Raw genomic sequence first — 25,980 nt, forward strand, 5'->3', positions numbered from 1 at the left:
GGGATTGCGGTGTGAGCCATCAACGTGTGTCGGCCACGAAAACTGTCCTCAGATCCATATCATGAAACTTATTTCACAAGGATACTCGGACAGCAAGAGAGCTATCCCAACAACAACGGAACCAGGTATACTTGATCTTTTATATTCCATTCCACCAATTTTATGTGCTTTGTATAGTTACCCGTGGAAAGAAGCCGGCACTTTCGTATCAGTGTCGCTTTTTGTCGCCACCCGCACGAGAGTATAAATGAAACAATCTCAGTGATGAAACTGTGTCTTGCTAGTATGCGTAAGCCATACGTGGAGTCGGTGTACATATGCGCCCTTGCTTGTGACCAAAAGGTTTACATACCGGAGCACGATCATACCCCAACCCCTTCCTTCGAGCATCGAGCTATAAATCAAATCATCCATGCTCTTCGGAGACGCCATGCGTAGTTAGCAACTGCCAGCGGGCCAATACAGCCCCTGGAGGTACATCCCGAAGGTATGGCATCACTCCACCATTTTCTCAGGAGTGCGGCTTATTGTCTGGTTGAGCATGGCCAAAGCTTAGGATGTGGGTGAGCAACATAGATAATCGCACACAACTGTAAAGCTAACTTAAACTCTACTAAGCTCAGAGAAGGCCCAGTAAGATGTATGCAGGAGTGAATAAGGCGAGGGGAATATCCACAAGAGACCTGGGGTTGAGAGGCAAGGCTTCAAGGAAAGTGAACAGAGGTGACGAGTGTTTGATAGACTCAAGTAGGGAATGGCACATGAGAGTTATCATGCTCAGGCTTGCGAGTCGCAAAACTTTAGGACACTCGTTGTTTACATGCAGCTCAGGTACACAAAGTCCATGAGCCCACGGATTTCCAATTGATGAGAATGATTGCCGTTTCACAGATCCAGGAAAGTTTAATGTTTGATGAAGATAAAAATAGCTACTCGGACAAACTCAAGTGCCTCTGACTTGAGGCTTCTCCCCGCCACCAACATTAAAAGAAGCCTTCAGGAGCCATGACCCAACTGGAGTATACGTTGAGTGCAATTATTTGTCTGTAGACTTATGAGCCCCTTGCCCTTCCGTGTAATGGTTCGTCGAGGTGTTGGGACAACACGGGGCAGCTCCGTTGCCCTTCATGATGGTCGACACGCAGGCGGCGGTGTTGGCAACTTGTACTTGTCGATCGGAAAAGGAGGAGGTATCGTGGATGAATGACAAAAGCATTGAGGGGTGAGTGACAGAACTGTGAATGGGTTAGTACGAGGCAAAGTGCGGCCTCAATAAGGTAATGGACTGGACTAACGGCAAGTCACCGACCCCGAAGCTCGTGGTCGAAGAATGTGAATCGACGGCCATGATTGGGAATCAATTTTATCTTGCAATGGAAGACGGAAGACGGAAGGTAGGAAATAGTTAGGAGGGCAAGGAGAATATCCGAGAAGGCTCAGTAAGGTGTGGAAAAGGATAAGACTTGGGGAGGGCAAGACGTTCAGGGTCTAATTGAATGAAGAGACAGGAACCGCATGAGTGCTCAATGATGAAATACTACGGTTGCTCTTGTCTGGTGAGCGAAGGGAAGAAAACCAACGGGGGTGACAGATTTATATCAATGATCATCTTTGTTGGCTCGACGTGAACACCTCGGCACTTGCTAAATCAAGTTGAGCGTCTGCAAGAGAGAAACTCCAAGAAAACGCTGCAGCACAGCACACCCTCGCCGAGGGACGTGTCGCTAGTATTAAGAAACAAGGCTGAGAAGCCCGGAGACAAAGGGTAAGCCTGGAGGACGCACATAGAATGTGGGATCGGCTCGCCTCAGAATCCAGCGTGTTGGGCATGACCCCCGGCCGCCTCTAGTGAGGCGAAAGGGGCCACAGAGTCTCCCCAGAAGTACACACTTCTAGCTCGGCCATCCCCAGACCCAATCTATGGGTACGTTGGTCACCGGTGGGGAGTGTCGATGCATGAAATACTTGCTGGTGAGAGGGGCCTCCACGACACAAGCAAGACGCTTTCTTGAGTATTCATTGGAGATATCCCCATTCCCACATCATAACAATGTTTCGGAGGTGACTCGTTCACGACCTATGGTCAGTCTGATCGGTTTCGCAGAGCACCTGATCCAACTCGACGCCGTGCTGGCATCATGACGAGTTTGTGGTCAAATCGTGAGTATTTCCAGATTTTCGCACAAGTAGTGTGGGGAGATACCCAGAATCCCTGCGTTGACGTCGATGCGACATCGGTCAGTTCCGCAGTTGAGGCTCAAAAGAGTGTGGAAGACTTCCGCTATCAGTACCGACAGGGGGGCACTGATTCAGGTCACAGTTATTTCCGTTGGATTGCTTGGGTGGTCAAAGAAGGCGCGGTAAAGGTACCGCTATCAACCCGACCGCTCAACAATCACCACTACTCTACAGAACAGAGAATGGACCGTCCGACCACCCGACCTTCCCCAGTCCCATCATGCTGCTTGTGACCCTGGGCACTTTAAGACAGGCAGGGTCGTGGAGCTGTAAACCCCCCCACGCCTACCGCCTAACTACCAACCCGGTTGCCACCCTGACTGCCACCCTGACTGTCACCCTGACTGCCACCCTGACTGCCACCCTGACCGTCACCCTGACCGTCGCCCTGACTGCCGCCTTGACTGCCACAGTTGATGCCACACTTGGCGGTAGCTCCATCGCTCAACGGCCCTTCTTGGTGGGCGATCGTGGAAGCCATCTCCGGAAATAAGAGTTAATGGATGCCTGAATCGCCAATGAATCGGACTAAGCCCAGAACAGCTTGCTGTAGGTAGGTGGAAAGATTTGTCAACGGCACAACCAAAATCCTTGCCCAAGTACATTTGTTAGGAGCATCTTCATTTCTGCATTGCGGCAATGTTCTAAAACAAGAAAGTTCGGTGGGCTCGTTCGCAATCAGTGTTCAACCTGATGGATGCATTTGGAAGTTGCCTCAGCCTCATTGCGCGCCAGACAGTCAAGAAAAAAGCCAACTCGCGAAGCCGGCATCGACACGCGGCCTGTCCCTAGACCATGTTAGCTGCCCAGCTCTCACTTCAGTTGTACTCCGCAGCGAGACTTGCCATAATACAAAACTGCCAAGCTTCACTCATCCATCCCTTGGTGATCAAGTCGTTGACCATGGGTGTCACGCTCAGGGTCTTGGGGAGCTTCTTTCTCACAATCTCCATGGCACGTTCTGGTGAGTTGAAAGCTCACGTAGATGATATGGGAAAGAGACGGCGATAGAAGCGAGCGTCTGCCAGTTCATGCCAACACCTGTAGGCATTCTTATTCCTCACTGTTTCGCAAAAAGGCCCTCCCTTGGCTCTCACGTGTTGTCGGTGTTGTGAATTTGAGACCAACCCACACGAAGTCTGTTGGTCTCACCTTTTAACCCAAAGAATATAGAGGCCAGAAAAGAAACAATCCTGTTGCCGAAGCTGTTTCTCCTCCGCATGTGTAGTCTAGTAGAATGAGGCGGTGGCCAGTCATCCCGGAAGCACCAAATCTAAGCCTTATGGCTCTATTATGTTCGCTGTGTCATTTATTACCGTTCAGACATTGAAAAGCTACTCCATCTGCTATAATCTAACCAAAGTTTCCCGAGATAGGTTCAACTTCCCGCGGGTTTGTTCCTTTCCCCCTTCTTTGTCGCACCAGAACCGGTGCGTTCAGTGGTGAGTCCATCGTCTTCTTCCGGGACGGGCTCCCACGCGTTCGCAGAAAAATATAAGACACAGAGTCAACGATCTCCATTTTCCGAGGCAAATAAAAGTCCCTAAATATAATTAATAAAATACTCAAAGATTTAGTATATTCCCCCCCCCCCCCCCCCCTCTTATCTCTTATTTAGCTCATAATTATATTTTTAATTGAATACTCTTTATTGAGTTAATTAAGCGTAATTATCCGTCCTGGTGTCTCAAGCTTTTATACGACCGTGTGCTCCGGCGTGGAGCTCCCGGCAGTAAGCTGAGCTACGATGTCCGGGAAGGAAGAAGTATCGTAGAGGAATCGAATCAGCATCGGGGGGTCAGAAACAGGCCTAGAAGATCAACATGGGATACCGTTGATCAAGAAGGGGCAATAGACTGACAGCACATCCTCTCCACCTACATAGTTCCTATTGACAGGAGCTGTGTTGGAGGTCATGGTTCGAAAACAATGCTATTTCGCAGACCAGCTAGTCCTGAAAGACAGAAAGAGTGGTTGAAGAAATACGAGGGTATCCTAGAAGGTCTGATGGGATCAAGATGAAGAAGAAGGCTGGGCGTTGTCCACGACTAGACTCTGACGAGACGATGAAGAGAAATCTTACAATACTTCAATGATGAAATGATCCAATCATGACTTGAGGGGAAGTCATTCCATAAAAAATAGCAAAGTAAAGCGCGAGAAATGGTGGTTTTTATATTGCTATCATCCTCGTTCTAGTTCGCGGCCATCACCATGCTCCTCATACGGAAAAGCGTCAGTCGGACGAGCTTGTCTTGTGTCGCTGTTGGGTTGGACGGCCACGGCTGCGCTAGGCTAGAGTGCTCACCGCGTGGCACTCCACTTACACCGCGTCCAGAGGTACATCCTAGACTCTACAGACCCGCCTTGAAGAGGATCTCTGAGCTTTACCGCTCGATTGACTCCAAGATATTTGATCCTAGTCGACTCCAACTCCAAAAAAAGTCAACATTATATGAGTGTGAAGAGTAGGTCGTGATATAAACTCAAGTGTCTCCCGTCATTCTAACCCCCATTGCCAGTTTGCTCCCCACCCTCGACACTGAAACATCTCTCCATGAGCCATGGTCAACCTAGAGACATATTCACTTATCCACAGGCTTGCAGTCCTTCGTCTTCTTGTTATCAATGTTCGCATTGGTGTTGGGACGGCTGGGGTCAGGTTCGTGGGTCGCTGCGCGGGTAGCACCACCGTTGACAACTTGGACTTGGCGATCAGAAAAAGAAGATGTGTCGTAGATGAAAGGCAGGAGCATCGAGGAGTGACTAACGGACCTATGGATATATCAATATGACACAAGACTCGGCCTTACCGAGGGTAATTAACTGACCCAGAGTCGCCATTCACACGGCCAGTATCAGTGGAAGCCGAGTCGCTGGCCATGAGGGGCAGTCGATGTTGTCTTTGAGAGAACAAGGAGTGCTGGTAGGTCTTGGTGGTTTAGATAGGCAAAGGGAAATACCAAAGACAACAAGGTAAGGTCTGGAAATGGGCAAGGCTCGGAAGGGACGGCAGGACAAGAGGAGTTTGACTGAATGAGGAGAGAGGAATCACACAATGCTTCAATGATGGAATGTTCCAGTTCTGCTTGTCTGATAAAAGCATGGAAGAAGCCAGAGGGAGGCGATGGATTTTATATGGCAATGACCGACATTGTTGTCTCCGCGGTACGCCTCTTCTCTAGTCAGGCCAAGGTGATCCTGAAGAAGAGGCAACCTTCCGACAGCAAGACGATGATATTTAGCTGCATGAGCAGCAGGAAACTACTTTTGCAGCACCAATGCGCTCGGCTGGTCAGTATGGAGGACCCCATGAAGGACCACCCGCTGTCCAAAATTCGCATGTATGATAGTCCCCTTGTCACCCATACCAAACTTTGCATTTGACTGGAAGTCGGTCAACACCAATCAGCCTCTGCGAGGGGTGTGGGACGGTGGTTAGACTTGGGTGGGTACGAACGACCCTTGCAACGACCGGAAAACATCTCATTCGACTTGGGGTTGTCTCCTCACGCTATAGCCCAGCCAAGCTCCAGTACTGCCGTTGGATTCTCTCGTCTCCTCACGCTAAAAATATTTGTTGTTGACCCCCTCCATTCCAAAATCCGACCCCTCCCCCCTGCTACCGAGCCTGAACGAGATGGCAGATCTTCCCACTCACTACCCTACGGCAACGGATCTGGATTGCGCCTCGCTTGCTGGCGCCGACAGTGGCCGTCACCGACATGTTGGAGTGACCCGCCTACAACGACCTCTGCGCAAGACGTGAGACCCAGCCACATCTGACTCTCTGGTGTTGGCTGTGACCCTGGTCGGCTCGGGTCGCTTCCCCGTGAATCTGCAATTGACAACAACGACATCACCTCAAGACCCAGGTTAGCGAGCGGCTGCTAAAGTCATTGCCAGATCCAAGAATCAATGGGCACGCTGGTCGCCAGTGAGTAACACCAACGCCTGAAGAGCCAGGAATACTAACAACACAACGAGAATTTTGGCACGAGCACATTCATCGTTTCTGTGTAATGATAATAGTCTACATTTCCCGCCGCAGACTCAGCTCTGAGTTGTTGCCTTGAGCCTGGTCGGAAGACGGACATACAGCTTATCAGGTTTGACACAACAAGCCATCAATATTTGCTTGCCCATGTGGAAAGGTTAAGATAGGTGCTAAGAAGCGTGGTGTTGCTTCGTCCTTCCTAAACAGGCATTTCGCCGTCAGGCTGGTGTAGTGCACGGGTCAAGTCTCCTGCAGCAAGGCACCTTGGCCTGGCTACCCACCGCATGTCCCGCAGAGCTTGGCCCTAGGGACGAAGAAAAAGTTGCTGCGGGAGGTACAGAGTTACCAAATCGTGGTGTTGTGATGGATGTCTTCCTGCTTTGTTGCGCCGTCGTTACGGTCCCTGGACTCCGGATCCGTTGCCAATGGACTGCATGGGAGAGATGCGTAGTCATGACCTAAATCAGACCCCTGTCCCAACTGCCTGCGCTGCAGTGATCTGTCGCTCGTTTTGCTCATTTGCTCATTTGCTCATTTGCTCATTTGCTCATTTGCTCATCTGCTCATTTGCTCATCTGCTCAATGGCTCACTCTCACTGGCTCAAGGGCTCACTGGCTCAAGTGCTAATGTTCATGCCGCTCCCAAGACCCTGCAAGGATGGATGATTGGTGTTAGAATCAACTGTTGGCCAGGCTGAACGGTCGGCGCCCGTCTTGCTCCCCTGGCTGTGGATGAGAGATCGATATACCATGTGAGCCAAAAGTTTGCGTTGGGGATGTAAGAAAGAAGGGAGGCCCCCCTTTGGAGTTGACTGTAGCCGCTCAGTAACCGGGCCAGCACCTATTTTCACATGATCTCCAGCCCGAGTTTCCGCACCGATAATTGTCTACTTTGAGGAACTGGGCCTAGGGAATCTGGGGAGCTCACACATGCATGGCTATTTCCCGGACAATTTGACCCAATTTTCCAAGACAGGATGCAGAAAAAGCGGAGGAGGCCCAGATTGAGCTTGGCTGGCCAGTTGGATAAGTAGACGAGCAATTGGCAAACCTCCACGCTCCCGTCAACAAGACCCACAGAAGCCGGGACAGCTATGCACTGGGTCCCCAAGATGAAAGTTAGGACCAGCGTCGTTGAGCTTTCAGGGGTCGCGAGCCTTGGTTGCACACGCGTGGCAGATCAGACCTAAGGGTAGGATTGCGGCGGTCAAGCTTGGCCGGGACCATGCAGGTCAACATCGACCGACGCGAAGTTCACACACCTGGTGATGGAATCGAGTTCACGCTGCATATTGGGGTGATGACGTAGCAAGGCCCAATTCAGAAGGCGTATTGGCCATACCTCGATGGGGTGTCTGTCAGCTCGCCTTTCCTCTTTTCACTTATGGACTATTCCGTACACCCCGGCAATCTGGACGGGAGAAACCCTGCAGTCCCGGATTCGGGACTACCAGGGCGATAGGTGCAGAACAGCTTTGCAATCGACCAAGAGCCTCGTTCCACCACAAGACAGTATACTTCATAATGGTTAATATTTCTCATGTATTATTTCCCCTATCTCTGATGGTATGTATCACATGTTGTCTTTGTTAATGACTTCATTGGCTTGAGCATGGCGGTACGGTTAAGGGTCAGGTGACTCGAATGACCGTTGATCGAGGACGGATCTTTGATCGTTTTAAAAATTTGAGACGAAAATCCAGAAGGGGACTAGACGCTTGAAAGGTCCTGTGCGCGCGCAAATCTGCCCCACCGTGCGCGCGCTCGAGAAACCTGGGTCCACTGGTCGCGCGCCCAAATGCCAAGCTTGCGCGCGAAAAAAACTGGGCCCGCGCAAGCTTGACATTGAACCATTTCGGCGCGCGCGCAGCTGGAGGCTTCATTGTCAAGCTTGCGCGGGCCCAGTTTTTTTTTTTTTCGCGCGCAAGCTTGGCATTTGGGCGCGCACAGGTTAATTTTCCACGTGGTCTGTTCCTTGGCGTTTGGGGCTGTGGCTGATTCCCTCCCCTCCATGGATCCCGTCCTTCGCATGTCAATCCAGAATTCGCTTCTACGTACTCCCCGTGACCAGACACCAGGTCTGCCAACAGCGGCGATCTTCTGCCCCTTGATTGGAAGAGTCCTTGTCACAGTCTAATCTCGTACTCGGAAGCCGAGAGAAGAGACAACTTGACAGAACTTGTCGTCAGGCCCAGGGGCTAAGCTCCCGCGAGTATAGACATCATAGGTACGTACTTGGATTCCCTTCGTCAAGGTCAGTGCGACCTCCATAAGTTACAGTAGGCCAGAGCCTAGGTATACCTCAAGAAAGACACGACTCTTATGGGTGAGAGAGGGCACCACCAGCGAGCTCCTGCAACCAAATCTACACCTACCTACCTGTCGTTTCGTCCCAGACGTCTGTATATCACCGAGAATGAAGCAGGGAATTTCGACGCAGAGCATGGGTCTAGAAATTGGAAGAAAGTAGCTGCCATCACAGAGCCTTGGCGGTGGTGCTTTTCAGGTGCTCAAGTGCTGTTGTCAAACATGGACTTGAATCCCTGCCGGGCGCGCGCAACGCCAGACCCGTAACTAAAATATCATCCCTAGCGCCAAAGAGGACAAGAGATCTAGGGATGGACAGTTCGGCCCGCCCCTCAAGCCCCCGCGACAACAGGGGTACCTGGGAGCTTGCGTTGGTGCCGGCATCGGCAGTGACGTGAACTTGGAGGGGGATAAGCGTACCCTGGGTACGCTGATCAATGAGCGATAAGCCTTACACATTCTCCGGGCAACTGACAACCCAGGAATAAAGGGTCCCAGTTCTTCGACCCTACAGACGAGTGACGGATGCAGAGGCTCGGAGGAATGGCGGAACGAATGCTTCCTTTGCGGTGCGTAAGATATCTTGAAGGAGAATGGGCGAGGCTGGAAGCTGTTGGGGCTCCTTCTTGCGCCAGGCCTCTCTCTATACTCCATCTCAGACGATCTCGTCAGTTGAATAGCAAACAAGGGATACAACACTCGAGCGCTCATGGTATGATTGAGGTGGGAGATGACCTACTGCCAGCTTCGACCGAGGCTTCATGTTTGCTCTACAGAACGCCAGATAGCAGTCTCTTAGCAAATACTACATGAGTGCTCATTATGTTATCGCCTCTCACCGTGTCATCACTCGAGAGCGGGCTGCGACATCAAGAAGACTCCTCGGAGAGTGTGTTGGGCCAGACACGGTCGGCGGCTGGGGTGAAATCGAGGCCCCCTGTCCACACCCACTGACTTTGCAAACTGTTTAGGGTCACCGTCTCAGCCGGGGAAGGTCAGTAGCGCATCTACCGGCTGCTTAATAACGTCGATGCGATGTTTTCTCCTGGCTGGCCTGAGATCTGAACGAGTAAATGCCCCTGTTCATGCGCTGGCTTACCAAATTAGCCGAACGTCGGCGCAACTCAGACAGCCTGACCAGGCTGTGCGTTTCTTTCCACACAAACTCAGCTGTTTTCTCGCGAACTGTTTGCCTCAAAGTAGATCTTCCTCAAAATCCCTCTCCATTTGTCGCAGGAACAGTCTGTCCGAGCGTGGGGTTGCTTGTCGTCTGGGCCTCATCCCATGAGCTCCATGACACTCATCCGTCTTTCGTTGATCTACAGGAGCCCAAGACTCCCAGGACCGGATGAGACTCTACTACTGAGTCGGCACCCTTGTTGTAGGTATGAAGTTTTCAGAAGTTGAACACGGCAGTCAAACAGAGCAAGGCGGATTCCAGCCGTTCCCATGCACTAAAGTTAATTTATTGCTTTCGCAAAGAGATCTATCGCCCGTCCAACAAATATTCTTGTTTCTCCTTACTTTTTTCTTGTAAGGAATGAAACCATCGGTTTGCCATGGGGTGGGTGTACACCGGTCGAGGTATGCTGGCTCGGTGGGTGGAGAAGAGCTGACCCTGGGCGACGCATGTATCATCGCGATTGCGCACACTCGTTATAAACCAATAGACTCGAGAGACAGATTTCATTGAAATGGGAGCCACAAAAGGGTGAGTGGTATTGCCGATCAAAAGCAAGCCCTACTCAGGACGGTGCATGACCGCTTGTTCATGTGAGGATCGTCGGACTTGGGAGATCAAGGACGCCAGGGTAGGGGCGAACAAGAAGTGAGCCATCCTCGCACGATAAGAAAAGGTATTCTAGAGACCAGATAATATCACAGAGAGTATGAGCCGACACATAATCGGTGGGTTCGTGAGATCAAAGACGTCGGTGTGGAAGGAGTGATGAGACGAGGACGCCGAGCCCGATGAACTCGATCAGCGGATGACACATTTCGACTCTCATACCTTGGCTGGAGAAAGAAAGAAAAAAGCAAGGGCAGCGAAATGGTCTTTTAGGCTAAAGAGGGAGCAAGCCACAGGAGTGTTGCTGATCGACAGGTAAGAAGGAGATCGTTCTCTCAACTGGCGGTCGACTCATCAGTACATCGAGTGTGTGAACCATCTGCCTTGCAACTTGAGAGAGTGAGAGTGAAAGATTACAGCTTCTGTTTTAATAAATAGTAATGAAACCGAGAAGATAGGTACTCGTAGGCTTAACCCTCCTCTGTGTAACGTATACATTATCACCGTTTGTTCCCTAGACCTTGACACGCCCCTCCGTCTGCTGTAACCTCAGTGAGAAATGTCGGGGACAGACTCAAGTACCAGGAGCCTTGTCGTCGTCCTTCTTCTGCTGGGCCGTATCGGCATTGGAGTTATCAGGGACAGTTGCTTGGCCCTTGGTGGCGGGATGGTTGACGGTCAGCTCGACCAAACGGTCCGAAAAGGCGGTATTGTCGTGAAGGTACCGCAAAAGCATCGAGCCTTTCTCACCGGATCTATAAATTTTGATTAGGTACGGTCAATGGTCGTGTCAAGTGCCATGAACTGACATCTTATCCTTTCCGCTCACACTGTCTGTGTGGGTTGATGGTGGGTTGGGAGCCATGGTAGGCAATTCCTGCTGTCTCGCAGAGAGGAAAGTTTTAACAGCCAAAAGACGAAGTTTGAGTGGCAAGGGCAGTTGGAGAATACCCAGATAGAGCTCGTGAATTAGAGACGAGGAAGATGGTCTGGAAGTCCAGTGTGATAGAACTCAAACTAGATGAAGAGGAACCATGCAACTTCAATGACGGCAGAATCCAATCCAGATTTACTTGGAGAATATTTTGGAAAGAACGAAAATGAAGTGCGAGAGGCTATGGTATTATATTATGATCTTGCTTGTTTTGTCTTGATTGTGCGTCTGGATAGAGGTAGACCACCTTGGGTGTAATGAGGCAACTGTCTTGAACTGGACCTAGAAAAGGCACATCTCATATACGGCTGAACGGACTGTATCATCATGGCATGTTTTTTCCTCCTCTGTTTTCTCTTGTAGAAATGGCCGAAATGGAAGCCGTGGAGGTTGTGAGACAACCATCAACATTGCTGTCCATGAAAAAGCAATGCCCGATCCCTGGGTGAGAGGGGGGTGAAGCTGGTGTAGTTCTATCTGAAATGGACTTCTGTCGCACCGAGCCCTACCGTTTTCTGTAATGGTGCATAAGGATCTCATTTGGCCCAGGTACGCCCGCTGGTGGTGATCGCGATGGACCCTGAGACCCTTGGAAGGAGAAGCCGGGAAACGGGCAGCACTCCCATCGAGGTGATAACTGACGATGTGAGACTGGCCGCCACTTGCGAAGATAGGGCGGCATAGGCGGGTAACTGGACGGCTTGCACACATCGGTCGGCAAGGGGCACATGGGGTGTCGCGGAGGCGAGCGTGTGAAGGTGTGCTAGTGGGATAGACGAGACAATTGAGGCCCAACAAGTTTGTTTCTTTTTCCAAGCTCGTCCTTCATCGCTCTTCAAGTGTCACGAGTTTGAGTATTCGGTGTGAAGTGTTTACTACGAGTGTAGTTCTCAGTTGTCATCCCCGCCTCCTGGAACTTGGCACGACTCAAGGCCCATCCTGATCTTGAAGGTTTGGCGTTTGTAACTCAGGTCCACGGGTCCGGCTGGCGCCGGGCAAGCCAGCGTGTGGAAAGGGAGACAGCTCAACGACTACAATGTCTGGATAGCCCACATATGAGGTGTCTAACAGCCAAAAGTAAGAAGAAAAGGGCAATCGTCGCCTGTGTTTTCAACCTGAATTTGTTAAATTGCCTGCTATGAAAAGCAACGCAACAAAACACATGCATGTGCTGGATGTGGCTGTAGCTGAAGGAACGTCATAAATAGGGATGGATCTTGCAATCAACACTCCAGGGAGGAAAGCGTAATATAAAGCAAAAAAAAGAAACAACACAGGAAAAGAGGGGGGAAAAGCAGAAATGCAAGCCTGGCTCTGCTGCGTAGCACCCAACCCTGCCACCAAGGTCCGACTTAGGATCTGGTGCAAGACTGACGGACAAGGGTCACCCAGTGGACCAAAAAAACAAAGCCAGCGTAGCAGTCTCAGAAGGGGCAACTGCTTTCAGCTGCCATGGGAAAGCAAGGATGCGCTCGCTCGGAGGCTGGCCATGGTTCTAACCCCCCAATGTTTTCCCACCCTCTCCCACTGGGCATGGAACAAAGTTCACACCCTCTTCTTCGCCGTCGAGGAGCCAAGCGCGGCTTGTAGCTTGCCTCTCCAGGGACCTACAGACTTCTACTTGATGGGCTTCCCCTTAGTGGGCTGCCCGACGCACTTCGCTTGGGGTCGGACACTTTCATATGGTGGGTTGTAGACGCAAGAGGCCGACCTGGGCAGTCGAGCCGCCGTTACAACGTTTTTTTTGTGTGGCACACCCTTGGCTTGCATGGCTGACGTTGTGACGAGTTGGCGGAAGATCTCTGCATGTGACTCGGGTGTTTAAAGTGGACGCCACCCTGTCACGCAAACCAGACACCTGAGAGTACGAGGCGAGTCAAACGATGAACCCCTGGCCCTCATCGAAATGGAACAAACTCACATTACTTAGGAATATGGATTCAACAGCTCCATACTGAACTTGTTCTGAGAAGAGGGACAAGTACTGTCCGCGGAAGATGTGAGCAAGCTGCGACAGCCAGAGTTCGAGGTTGTCCGACCCGAACTGAGGGGCCGATCTATTGGTGGCGGCATCTGATTCAAATTGAACGGGAACGCCCTGTTACCTCCCACTTGGAATGGGACAGGAGAGTGAAAAAAGCTGGTGGAGTTGGTCCGGCTGAACTGACACTCTAGTGGGATGTGTGATACAGGCGATCAATGATGCCGGAAACCTCAGAGCTGTATTGCTGTATTCTGCAGGCCGTCAAACCCCTATTCGTGGCAAGCATCTTCTGCTGTTATTGGTCCGTACCGCTTCTGCGAGTTTTGTTTTCCCTGGCAACCTCCCACCGTTTCATGCCCCCGGATTTTAGACTCAGTCTAGACCCTTTTTTTGCTTCCAGGGGATACGCCACGGCGACCTTGCAGACGCCAAACTCCATGTGTCTGCATCCAGGGGCCGAACCGCAAGCCCCATCAAGTCCTATCCTCGTGAAATCTTCAGGGTTTATCCTGGCTGGAAAGGAAGATGCCGAACTTAAGATGGACAAGGGCCAAAAATGCACCTGCCACGTCATGGAGCCGAAGCTTCAATCGTCGCAACTAGCTCGAATCGCTGGACCCTGGCGAACTTGCTTCTTTTGTTCTTGAGGGTCTTTAACGCCCTTTGCCGATCTACGCCAAGTCTCAGGATTCCATGTGACACGGAGAAAAAAAAAAAGGGAGAGGAAAGAAGCAAAACACCACGTTGTTGTTGAGACTATCTCATATCTGCATCCACGTGGCGTCGGTGTGTGTAAGTGCTCAGCTGGTTTCTCATGGGAGGCACTGCCGATCATCATCGTCGTCTGCGAAGCGACAAAAAGCATGCAAGTGTGAAGACGCCCGCATCCCAGCCCCCTCATATGAGCACCGGAGATTGAATCCAGTCACAGCCAGTGATGAGACGGGTAAGCAGTGAGACCGAGGTGAGTAGACCACACAAATCAGGAAATGACTGACAACTGCTTGAGACTTTGCTAGTCTAAATACACTATAATAATAGAAAATATTAGAATAGTACTCTTTGTTTATTTTATTTCTTGTCTTATTATTCTCGTCATATCCTCACCACTATCCTTGGAGGAGGATAAGCCGACGGCTTTGTGCTGACGTATATGGGGGTACGTACCGTCATGGAACATTCGCGTCTTTCCATGAGAGGCGCAGTCCGTCATCCGTTTCCATTCGAATCTTCCAGCGCTTTCCTTCCATTTCTCTTTGTTTCCGACGCTAGAATCGTATACCCGGGGCATTTGATTCAGATCTGAATGAACCAGTCTCGGACGAACCCTCTTGCGGCTCAGGGCTGCCTCAGCTACGTTGGGCTGAATCGCAAACCATGACGGTGGTTGAGAGCTGACGCGCCACCCCATGAGTCTTCTGTATAAAGCATCTTGGGTCATGAACCTCGATTTGTCGGGCCTACCATGCTCGTTCACCCAACCAGCTTACCGATGAACCTCCGACATGGCCTCGTCTGCTCCCTCCTTCATTCTTCCTCTGACCCCTGATTGGTCTTTGGAGGATTTTGACGAGTTTATGGGTCAGCCCTTGTTTTCTGCCCCGACTTCTCAGTGTCTTTCCTCAGTTACCATTTCAGGGCCATGCATGCCGCCCTCGCCGTTTCACCCCGCCAAGAGAAATCACAACGCTTTTTTACTGGAGTCGCCATCTTATCAATCTTCAGAGGCCCCTCGGTCTCCTCAACCAAAGAAAAAGACTGTGGCTGGTGACATAAACTACAGCTGCCCATACCGGAAGCGCAATCCTGAGGTTTTTAATGTGCGCGATCACCCAACATGCGCGACTGCGTCATTTCCCAGCATTACGATGGTCAAGTGAGTTTATCGTCCCAATTCCCGCCGAGAACCTGGTTGCTGATTGTTCGGCAGACGACACATCATGTCCACGCACCTCCTGTCGAAATGCACGGAGCAGTGTGAAAACTGCCACTCATGGTTTGGAGATGAAAAAGCCCTGATGATGCACCATCGAAATGGAATTTGTCCTCGTCATTTTAGCCCATCTGCCAGGCAATGCGACATGGGCATTGACCAAGAGATGGAGGCCAAGCTTCGAGATCGCCGGGCCATTTACCAGGTCCTCACTTGGCGCGATCTCTGGATGACTATCTTTCCGGGGTGTGGCGAAGTGCCGAGTCCTGGTAAGAACCCCCTAACCCGACTAGTCCAGTGTCGCTGACCCTTGTGTAGCCTTCAGACCTGTTGTGGAGGGCACCGAAGCCCTCGAGTTTTTCTTTAGGAGTCTTTCCGGCCTTGACGGGCCGGGTAGATATCGCGCACAGGCAATGATGCCTCCGAGTTGCGACTGTGATGACTTTGGAGAGGCTTTGCGAAGAGTGTACGGGTTCGTGGTCGATGTGCAGAGGAGATCGGGCAGGTTCCCTGATTTTGGCGTTGAGACAACTTACATTGGCGGCCGGGGCGGGTTCTAGGTCAAGCATATGACGTTCACAGGTTGGATCGAAGGATGGGTATCGGTGGTGTCTTTAGATGGCGTTGGGAGTTGGCGGGCACGTCTTGGTATTTTCTATGGGCACACGGACAAGAGGTTACACACTGGATGAACATGGTCCTCCTCCTGGCTCGAGCAACACCCCTCCCCCTCAAGGATGGGCTAGTTCCCGAGTCTAGACGAACAAGGGAATGCAATTTAAGGTTAATCGACACGATTGCTGGCGATCCACCGTCCCACCCGGGAACGGCACGGCCCCACCCGGGCCGAAAACCTTGAATTAGTCAAAGCAAACGAAAAAAGGCTTTCTCAACCTCCCTCTATCGTCTCTATCATCTGATGTTTCGTCTGGGTTTCAAGTTCAGTTCAAGAAGGAGGCCTCTTGGGTGGTCACCCGTACTACTGCAGCTCGACGTGGCCATTGGCCCACACTGCGAACAGGCTGACGTGAGAGGCAGAGAGGGTCCGTTTCACAGTATTTATGGCATCCTTGGCCAATGCGTCAAAACTGACGCGCGCCATTCTGTAACTGGCGCCCTTTTTGTACGAGCACGGCGTCTGACTCGACGACGTCTGATAAATCGTCAAGAGGGTGGTCACCAACATGTTCAAATGTGGTAATGTGCAAGTCCTCGGCGGACCACTTGCGCGTCCCCGAAGCGCCTTAGCCGTCTGGGCCCCCCAATCGCTTGTTTACTTGCGCCTTAGGCGCCTCTCCTTTTTACTCCTTCGGCAGGCTGCCTCGTATTCGAATTGTTTCAATGTTTCGTTTCATGTTTCGTTGCCTTCGGACACCATCTTTTCTTCGTGGTGGTTGTCCGGCTCTGCCGGGCATGCCGAGCCTGCTCGACCCCGTCTCATTGTTCGTCTCCCACCGCCATCGGGCATCAACAGTTTCACACGACAAAAGAGATAATTTGAGCGCGTAATCGAGTCTCATTAAGTTGACTCATCTATCCCATTTCGTTCATCGTCCGGCGCTCGCATTCGCGATGTTGAGAGCCTCCCCCAATCCCACCGTCATCTCGTCATTAGGTTGGCTCCAGGCCAGCAACATCAAACATTAAACATTTCCAGAACATCAGCCCTGGGCCTCGCAGGAGGCCATCTCAGTTGGTTCACCGCTCCCTCAAATTACCCAAGCCAAAAATAACCTTTTCATTAGTCACAGCCTGCTCTTTCCAGAACTGTTCTTGGTGCCCTGCTGTTCGGCGTTGTTGGTGTTGGGGGCCGGCTTCAGCTGATCATTTGTGAAGCGCTTGGACACATTGTCGATGGCGGCGAGGGCCGCAGCAGAGGGGCCGGGCTGGGGTGCGCCGCCCCAAATCAGACGCTCCTGAACGGCGGAGGCATCGTAAATGAAGGGCTCAATCATCTTGGTGGTATCCATTGTTCTGCGGCTGAGTGTTAGTGTCGGTGTTGAGCGGCATCGCCATGTGAGGCCGGCTTACGTTGTGTCGTTGACAGTCGTCGACGAGAGGATGAAAAAACGCGACCGTTTTGGAGGCAATTGGGAGTTTAAGTGTCAAGGTGGAGAAGAATAGTCGGTGTCTTCTTAAATGTGATAGAGTCGCCGTTGAGTCGGGGCAGAGGCGATGAAGTGTCAAGGCGAGAGAGGAGGAGGGTGTTTGAGAGTAATAATATGATAATACGGTATTGAAAATAAGGGAACAGGGATCGCGGTCTGAATTATCTCCATGCTTGGATAGAAATGAGAAAGAAAGGAACAGTGTTGGGAAAGGGAGCACTTATTAAATAGGGAGCCTGGGGAAGTTCGGCTGTAAAGGAGGCTCTACACCCTTTGACTTCATACACTCCTGCATTAAAATCAGGGTGGTGCGGAGGGGCCGGCAAGAGTCGAACCGTAACTTGCTTGGCCCCTAGGCTTATTGCAGGCGTTGTGTTGTAGGATCACACGTGTGTTGAGGCCGGCGTGTTTTAGACGCGCTCTGTGTGGCGATTGATGAAGCCTTCAATCCCGTCACTCAGCCGTCTTTGAAGGTGTTTCGTGGTGTGCACGAGGAATGTCTCGATCTTGAACCATATCAAGGAGACGAATTTTTGTGTAATTAAAATCATTTTAATAATTATCTTTTTTACGCCTAAGCACTAACTATTCATTGTTGCGCATTTGACGATGGTGGTGATCTCCCTGTTTGAACCCCCATTCCCGTGGCAATCGCCCATCCCCACACCGTTGTATAGGGTGTCTCTCAGGCGCGCACACCGTCGACGTGCCGTTACACGTGTACTCGAGGTAAAGCGTGTCTGTCTGTTGCGCATACTCGCTGCATGACACATCTGTTGCCACACGATGCCAATAAATGACTCTTGACCAGTTCTTACTAGCCAGCCGAGTTCCCTAATTCCGTGCCAACCCTCCGCCGCTCTGTGCCCAGCATGTGAGGTGCGAAAGCCGGGTGTGACACAAATGTATTCTCATGTTATCACCGAAGGGTATTAACAGAGATAGAACAAGAACAATGGGATATAAGGGAGCGATACAAGGTAGTTATTTTAGTAGTATATTTTAGTTTATATTTTTGTCAGTTTTACATAGCTCATTTCTAATATGTAATGCTAATTAGGCTTTCTTCATTGTTCTGCTTTCTCGCTTCTCGTTTATTCCCTGACTTGTGTGGTTGCATCCTCGGGCACCGGGTCTCATCTCTATTTCCCCGGTCATCAATCTCTTCACGTCAGCACCGCTGACTGTTCATTGAATTATTTTGAGACTTTATTACCGGGTCATTCGGTACGTGCGGTAAATACGGTAGATAGGCATCATCTGTGACATGGTGCCTAAAACTGATGCGCTGGCGAGGGCTTTGGTCGGGCTCATCAAGACATGATATCCGCACACCAAAGAATTACCATGTTAATCGCTAAAGTCCGCGGGATCCGATTTTTGGAAAGAATTGCCGTGGCCAAGGGTATTGATGGGGTTGAAACCATCATGAACTTAGGGGCTGGAGAGTGCGGAGGCCTGAGGGGTGATGACGTGTAAACAGAGTGAAGGCCTCACAAGAACGGATTCAATCCTGTGAGGCCAGTGTAAATACCCAATGTACGAGTCAAAGGAAATAAGGTTTGTGTGAGAGGGAGCATGAGCTGTTGGCCCTCGCGACAGACTCGATTGGTCACGCATTAAACAAGCAATTCAGCCTTTCCTGGCTGTGCTGTGTCTGCCTGGTAGGTAATTACAACGAGGCCCTTCGGAGTTATGCATCGCAGCCCAGCCCAATTGGGACTTTGGAGTCTGCCCAGTTGAGGGCCACCACGCCCCGTCTCTCGCCACAGGCGGCTAAACCACACCTGTGTCGAACGAAGAGCATTCAACGAGTGACAGGCTTCGGTTGATAAAAGGTGATTCTTTTCGGAAACAGTTCCATTTTTAGCAGGTATGCCACAGCTGAACGGGAACGGTTCATTAATCAGCTGGAGCCTGGAAGGGCTGGCTGGCTTTCGTAACAGGGGTGATATTGGGATTCGCCACCCAGAGGCAAATTACCCCAGGTTCAGACAGTGTTGTTTCAACGGGCGGCGGCGTTTGCCACGCGGCCCTTGCATGGCTTGGTTGAGGCTTTCTTTCTCTCTTTTGGTAAAGCAATTAATATTTGACTCGACTGCTCTCACCCAGGCATGTTTACTTCACAACTCACCCACCTCTCTCTCCCTTTCTTTGCAGCGCCTAGTGCTGCAACCTGTCAATCATGAGTGACAACATCTATTTTCCGACCTTTCCAGGGGAAGGTCTAGACTTTTCTGGACCTGCAGGGCCTGGACCATCCTACTTCCAGGAGAAGAGGCAGTACACCCTCGACCCGACAATCACTGCACTAGATGCAGATGGTGCTGCGTTTCATTCCCAGGAACCAGAGGTGCAGACGACCAACCAATCCTTCAGCTGCCCCTACAGGAAGCGCAATCCATGGATGTTCAACGTTCGAGATCATCACATCTGTGCCACCCACTCGTTCCCCACCATCGCCCTCTTGAAGCAAGTCCACTTCTTTGTATAACACCCCATTCGCTCCCTCGACTAACACAAAAGTCTAGGCGTCACATTGTGTCCAAGCACCAATCAAAGGATTTTACCTATTCCTGCAACAACTGCGGTATTCCTTTTCGGGCGGATCTTGATCGGCAGTTGCATCAGGAATCGGGGCTTTGCTTCAGGCACCGCACGTGTTACTCTGATGAGCATGATAATGGCGTCACTGAGGACATGCTGAAGAGGCTCCGCGACCGTGGGGCTAGGAATGGTGTTTCTGACTGGAGTACACTTTGGATGACCATTTTCCCAGAGAGCGATCATATCCCCAGTCCCGGTAAGCCGCCCGAACGATTGCTCGTCCTAACTTGATGCGATTATGCGACCTCGATTCGGTCTCTTGCTAATACGACCGACCGTCAGAATTCGTCCCCGTTGTTGAGGCTCATGAGACTTGGTGCCACTTTTTCCAGCGACTCCGAGAACACAGTCGTTCTATTCCCACAGAGGCCATGATGCACGAGGCTCGTGTGCATCTGCACATGCTCATCAGCCAAGGACAAAACTTTCTTGCTGCGCTTGGAAGCACTATACGTTGGATCGGTTGCTTTATTTCGAATGTCACAGAGAGGTCGAGGATTGGGAGGCCCCACTGGCTGGATGAGGCACTCCTGTTTAGCATGAACACGGGGAATTGACTGTCGGTTTGGGGGTTACTACGGGAGTCCTGCGGAGCGTGGGGATTTGCTGGATGTCGCACAATGATAACAGGTAGCGAAGTAACATGGTTTCATTTTCCCGCACGAGGCCTGGAGGTTCAAAATGATATTGGGGACAGTAACAGAAACATTCCTGAGAGACCGGAAGCCAGAGAAGCAAGGTCGGTTCGCAAGGTCGGTTCGCAAGGCTTTCTTTCCTTTAAATTTCCCAGTAGATGAGAGTTGTAGAGACAATTTATTGTACGACAGCCAGGATTCTTTTTCTTTCTTTGGTGTGTGGAGGTGGAGGCCTCGTCTCCTCTGCTCCATGTCAGCGTGGTTTGCTTCAGTGGTGTACCAACCAATCACGGAGGATAGAGTCATAGAACCTCTTGGCCTGCACATTTGTCGTGGCTGATCAGGCTTGATTCAATATGGCATGGTATTTGCTCGGGGTGATGAACGCGTTTCCTTCATCGTTGCACGCTGGCCTGGCGCTGGTGCTCTGTGAGTCGTATGGGCCAATTTTCAGTGTCGCGCTGGCTTGCGCTTGTCAATACAGAAGATTTTTTACATTCGCATGGGTTTCTGGACTCCAGGTAATTGGAAATAACTGGAGTCGGCATAGGGTTGGGTGCGATTCAGACCAGTTCCAGAACCAGAGAGGTCCCGTCATTGTTCATCCTCTGTCCTCAAGTGTTCGGCACATCCGGCGAAAGAGAGAGCCACAGACCAACCTTTGATGAGTAGATATCCAGAGAAACTGAGAAAGGGAAAGTCAGTAGCACGACCATTTGAATCAATACAAGAACTAGGACAAGAATGCAGGGCTGGTCACAGCCTGATTTCAAAGCCCGCCTGAGGTCGGGGGGCGGGGGCGGGGGAACCACCCAGAATGTCGGGCGTGTCTGTCGGTCCCCCCCTGTTGTGAGCTGCTTGTCAGAGCCTGGAGAACGCCAGGCGCAACCCCTGTTACGAGCGTAGCTATTGATTGGGGAATCCCAGGCGTGTCTGTCGGCGCTGGCTATGTCAGAGCCTGATTTCATGAGACCTCTTGCATGGTGTTTTGCGGTTTTGTTTCGTGCTCTAAGCTCTGAATGAGCGTATATAGACCTCTGGTGTCCAACTGCTTCGTTCTTTTGCATTGTTCTACTCATTATCATCAAAATTGTTTCTTGCTAGCTTCCCATTCTCCTTACTGAGCGATATGCCCTCCTCTGAGCTCGACAGCATTTTGTTTGATGTGGACTTTGACTGGCCGCCGCTTTTCCCAGACAGCCAGCATCAGCTTGCACAGGATCCTCCACCCGAGTCGGCACCACCAAGCCGCAATTTTAGCTGCCCTTACCGCCGGCGAAGCCCTCAAATGTTTAACGTCCGCGACTTTCCAACATGCGCACACAAATCTTTCTCTAGCATCACTCTTGTCAAGTAAAAGCTGCATTCCTAAAGATTTTCTGTGAGGTTCACATCTGACTGTTACTTGCCCAGACGTCATGTAAAGTCTACACACACTGCACATGACTTCACCTTTCAATGCAGAACGTGCAGTGGCTGGTTTCGCACGCAAAGGGCCTTGGACAAGCACTCCAGCCACCAGACCTGCTCCAGCCTTCAGCCTCTCATCATTGATGAGTACGACAAGGGTATCACGGAGGAAATGGCAAACAGACTGCGGGATCGTCGCAACAGAACCAAGGTGTTGGAGTGGGAGAGCTTGTGGCGCACCATCTTCCCCACCAGCCAAGTCATCCTTACCCCTGGTAAGCCTCTCCCAATGGTCGGTGTGATACTGATGCTGATGGCTCGAGTCAGATTTCGTGCCTGTCCGTGAACATGGCGAAGGCAGAGAGTAACTCTGCCGAAGGCTGTCAAAACTGGACCCCAATGCAACGTTTGAAGTCCGACAAGTGTTCCGGAGTCAACCCAACTCATCCAGTCAAGATTGTGCGGGGGTTCGATGGCAGACAGTGATGCGCCGGTGGAGACAAGACAGAAACAGAACCCATGTGGCTAGATAGCACAACAACTATTATGGTTCACCTACTGTCCCTATCTCGGCGAGTCCAAATGCCTCAAACTTGTGCAGTGAAACTACTTAGTTATGATGAGTATTTAGTGGTCGCTTGGTCTGAGGGGTGCCACATACCAGCAATCCAGGGACCCCTCAGGGATGGGTAGACCTTGCTGGCTTGACGAGGTACTGTTGTTCAACCTGGACGTCTACCCAACACGCGAAACTGAGAGCTTACGAACACTGCTGCAGTGGCTATCTACATAGTGCCCGAGAATCGCGACAAGTTTAGTACCCTGTAGTAAAATGTATCAATGGCTTCTTTCTCTTTTTCACAGGAGCAGAAGCTTCCGAGTACCTACCTCGCACCGGGCGGGCACTTCGTTTCGGCCCGCTATTAGGCGACCCGCATTGCCTAATTTGGCAGTCTGCACTTGTTCACCATTGACTGGGTGTCTGCCAACTGAAGTTCGTGGGGGAATGACCATAGACCAATGGGTCTGGTTCTCAACCCCTAATTCCCGGGACACTCAACAGATCACAGCACGAGTGGCCCCGTTCATCTGGTTTACAGAGGGATCCTGTACTCTGTATGTCCTTGCAAACTGCTTGTTGGGAGGTCGGTGCTTCTGTGGATTAGCGCCACACCTACGCGGGAGCATCTCGACAGTGCCTGCGCGGATTGGGCCGTGACCAGATCAAATGTGCTGTACCAGCCCAAACGTCAACTCGGCGAAACTTCCAAAGGGACAATGCGTACTTGGAGTGGCAGATCATGGGCAAGGCCAAGGGCGCTGGGCGGCGCACCCCTCTACTGGGGCCGGCTTTGGCTTCAGATCTTGGGACCAGGGTAACCCTGTATCTGTTTTTATTAGCCAATCAGCCATGGCTTTCCTCCCTCTTCACCAGGAAGAAGACAAGAAGGAGAAAGGAACCCAGCGTACTCCGTAGTGTTGACCTCATTTCGGCTCGGTGCCACCGTCTGACACGGGCTTCGGCCCCTACCCCATGGTAGCGCCTAGAAAGCACGGTGCAGTCGAGCAGGGACGCAAGAATAGTGCATCCCGTGTGGCCAACGTTCGATTACAAAGCCCCTTTATTTCGGCTATTCGAGCTTGGTGTGCTGTCTTTTGTGGGCAATGCTTGCTCCCCGGCCTGTCCACCGCCAGTAGTCTGGTGTTAATCCCAGCGTTGGCATGGATAGAAGGTGAGGACTGTACATGCTCGCTCGGCTCGGCACCAACGCCATACACCTTGCACCCCGGTAGCCTCTCTTCCCAATTGGACAACCAGCATCTTTCCCGAGCATGTGGCCAATGAGAGGCTTTTGACAAGGGGTCAGTAACCCGCTGCCATTAAGTCAAGAAGGTATTAAGTCGGTTTCGCAGTGTATGAACGAACCGCAAGCGCCGTAGGCCCCGCAGCTAGTTGTTGAGAGGATGGCAACGGATGCTACCCCACGCACTGGCCTGCGAATGAAACAACATGGGCTTAATTTAAGGTAGGGCTTAGTTCCAGTTGCGCTCCAGATGACTCGGGTGACTTGGCTGACGCAATTGACCTGGAGGAGCATGCTTCTAGAAAAGTGGTGGTTTTGTTTCACACAGAAGCTGCCAAAAACAATTGTGTGTAGCGATTCAAAACCTTGAGGCCTGGAACGGCTCTTGTCTTCCTCCACCATGCCACTGCAATACATGCCCTTCGGTTGCTTCAGGCTGGTGATGTTTGGCTACAACTACGAGCCTTCTCTAGGATGCAGCAATCTAATACCTCTGTGTTCTTTCTTGCCTGACAAGCGTCGACATTATGGATGTCGACGAAAAAATTGACGACAACCACTGTTTGGGGAGGAGGTAAAATGCCTGTGTGTCGGTTCTCAAAAAGACGTGCGCTGGCCAGTCTCTGCGTGCGTAGCTTTCCCCTGAATTGGTCCTTTGATATGGGAGAGATAAAGTCGAGTTTGCTCAGCTCAAGTGGAGCTTAGAGTGACAGGTCGAGCCGTCCCTGTGAAGCCGAGCTCGCTGCTGGAGCGTGCCGGCTGACGTCCAACCAACACCAAGCATCCCTGCTGGCAGTGCCGGCTAGGGTGTGTCAGAGACGGGCCGCCATCGGGGTGGAAAGAAATTGTTTGTCTTTATTTCGAGATATGGCCAATGTGTCGGGGCCGATGCGATACTTCTGGACTGAAATACACCCTGGTTGATCGATCAGGAGGCCACACCGCGGAGTGAGCCCAAAGGCCAAATGCTCAATATATAAGTCGAAGCTCATACCCTCGAGGAACTTCCTATTCTGCAGCTCAGAGTCCTCAACCAACTCCGCAATCCACACCATCACGATCAACATTCATTACCTATATTTTGTCCATCTCCATTAGCCAATCATGTCTCACCCATCTGATCATTCAAGCCTTGGGGCCAGTCAGCCTGACTTTCCGTTGTTCCCTCAGCCACATCCTTCTTCGAATATCCCGCACAACGCCACCTCTGTAGGTCTGGAATGTACCGAGAGAGGAAAACAGGGCCCCGACCCAGCAGAGTCATCACAAAACGCGGGAAACGCCTTTCGCTACAGCTGCCCCTTCCGCGCACGGAATAAAGCGTTATTTAATCCCAACGACTATAGCTGTGCCAGGAGCTCTTTCCGCGACATGACTCTTGTCAAGTAAGGGATCCATGCGTCAGAGCGTTGGTGGAAACTAATCTGTGACTGCTTCTTCAGACGCCATGTCATTAACGCACATACTGCCAAAGACTTTACCTCCCAATGCAACAGCTGCGGGAGGTGGTTCAAGAAAACAGACTTCACTCGACACTCTAAGCTCGGGAAGTGCCCCGATTTATCGTTGCCTCCTGACGAATACGACAAAGGCATTACGGAGGCTATGGCGTCCAGGCTCAGAGACCGACGGAATGGGTACAAGGTCTTGAACTGGGACGATCTGTGTCGCCTAATATTCCCAAACACCCAAGTTGAAATCCCTCCGGGTAAGAGTCTTGTGTACTTGCTACATACTGACATTTCGAAGATCCGCGGCGTTTCTTAAAACTAATCTCCCCGCCCAGATTTTGAGCCCATCAAGGAATCGCATGAACCACCCTCTCAAGCCAGCCAAACCCCCTTGTACGTGGATTGGCATCCCGTCCAGGACGGGCTGTTAGAAGCCAATGCCCCCAGCTATGATGCAGAAGTGAACATGCATACCACTTATGAGACTGTTGGTGCTCAGCCATCCCAAAGTAGTGCAAATTTGAGCATTCTTGAAGGTAACTTGGACTTTTCTCAGTCATCATTTGGGCTGCAACAAGTATGGGCAGTTCAGGACTCCTCCTCCGGCTCCGGTGCGGGCCCGGCGGCGGCGGCCGGCGCGCTTGCCCCTCCCCCACATGGAAGCAGCTTTGAGCTGTAGCCCCTCATCCATGATCCAGTGGACCTAGGAGCTGTCCACTGATAAGAAGGGTTACTGACGCCGCCGGCCGCCAACTGAACTGTCTCAAATAAAAGCTTCTCCC

At 51.3% G+C, this 25,980-nt stretch overlaps 3 protein-coding genes across 3 annotated transcripts; all 3 read left to right on the plus strand.

Moving 5' to 3' along the window:
- Positions 1-2,138: 2,138 nt before the first annotated feature.
- NECHADRAFT_84076 (uncharacterized protein) lies at positions 2,139-2,731 on the plus strand (the record flags this gene model as incomplete). The annotated part of the gene is made up of 2 exons (XM_003048297.1): positions 2,139-2,237; positions 2,321-2,731. 2 exons carry the CDS (start codon positions 2,139-2,141, stop codon positions 2,729-2,731), a joined length of 510 nt encoding a protein of 169 aa, XP_003048343.1.
- A 12,023-nt stretch (positions 2,732-14,754) lies between these two features.
- NECHADRAFT_84077 (uncharacterized protein) lies at positions 14,755-15,742 on the plus strand (the record flags this gene model as incomplete). Its single annotated transcript, XM_003048298.1, has 3 exons — positions 14,755-15,125; positions 15,180-15,451; positions 15,501-15,742. The coding sequence occupies 3 exons, from the start codon at positions 14,755-14,757 to the stop codon at positions 15,740-15,742; spliced, it is 885 nt and encodes a 294-aa protein (XP_003048344.1).
- A 9,109-nt stretch (positions 15,743-24,851) lies between these two features.
- Positions 24,852-25,877, plus strand: NECHADRAFT_84078 (uncharacterized protein; the record flags this gene model as incomplete). Its single annotated transcript, XM_003048299.1, has 3 exons — positions 24,852-25,132; positions 25,190-25,455; positions 25,534-25,877. The coding sequence occupies 3 exons, from the start codon at positions 24,852-24,854 to the stop codon at positions 25,875-25,877; spliced, it is 891 nt and encodes a 296-aa protein (XP_003048345.1).
- Between the last annotated feature and the right edge of the window lie 103 nt (positions 25,878-25,980).

This window comes from Fusarium vanettenii, assembly GCF_000151355.1.
Source record: "Fusarium vanettenii 77-13-4 chromosome 8 genomic scaffold NECHAsca_11_chr8_3_0, whole genome shotgun sequence".
NCBI classification, from domain to species: domain Eukaryota; kingdom Fungi; phylum Ascomycota; class Sordariomycetes; order Hypocreales; family Nectriaceae; genus Fusarium; species Fusarium vanettenii.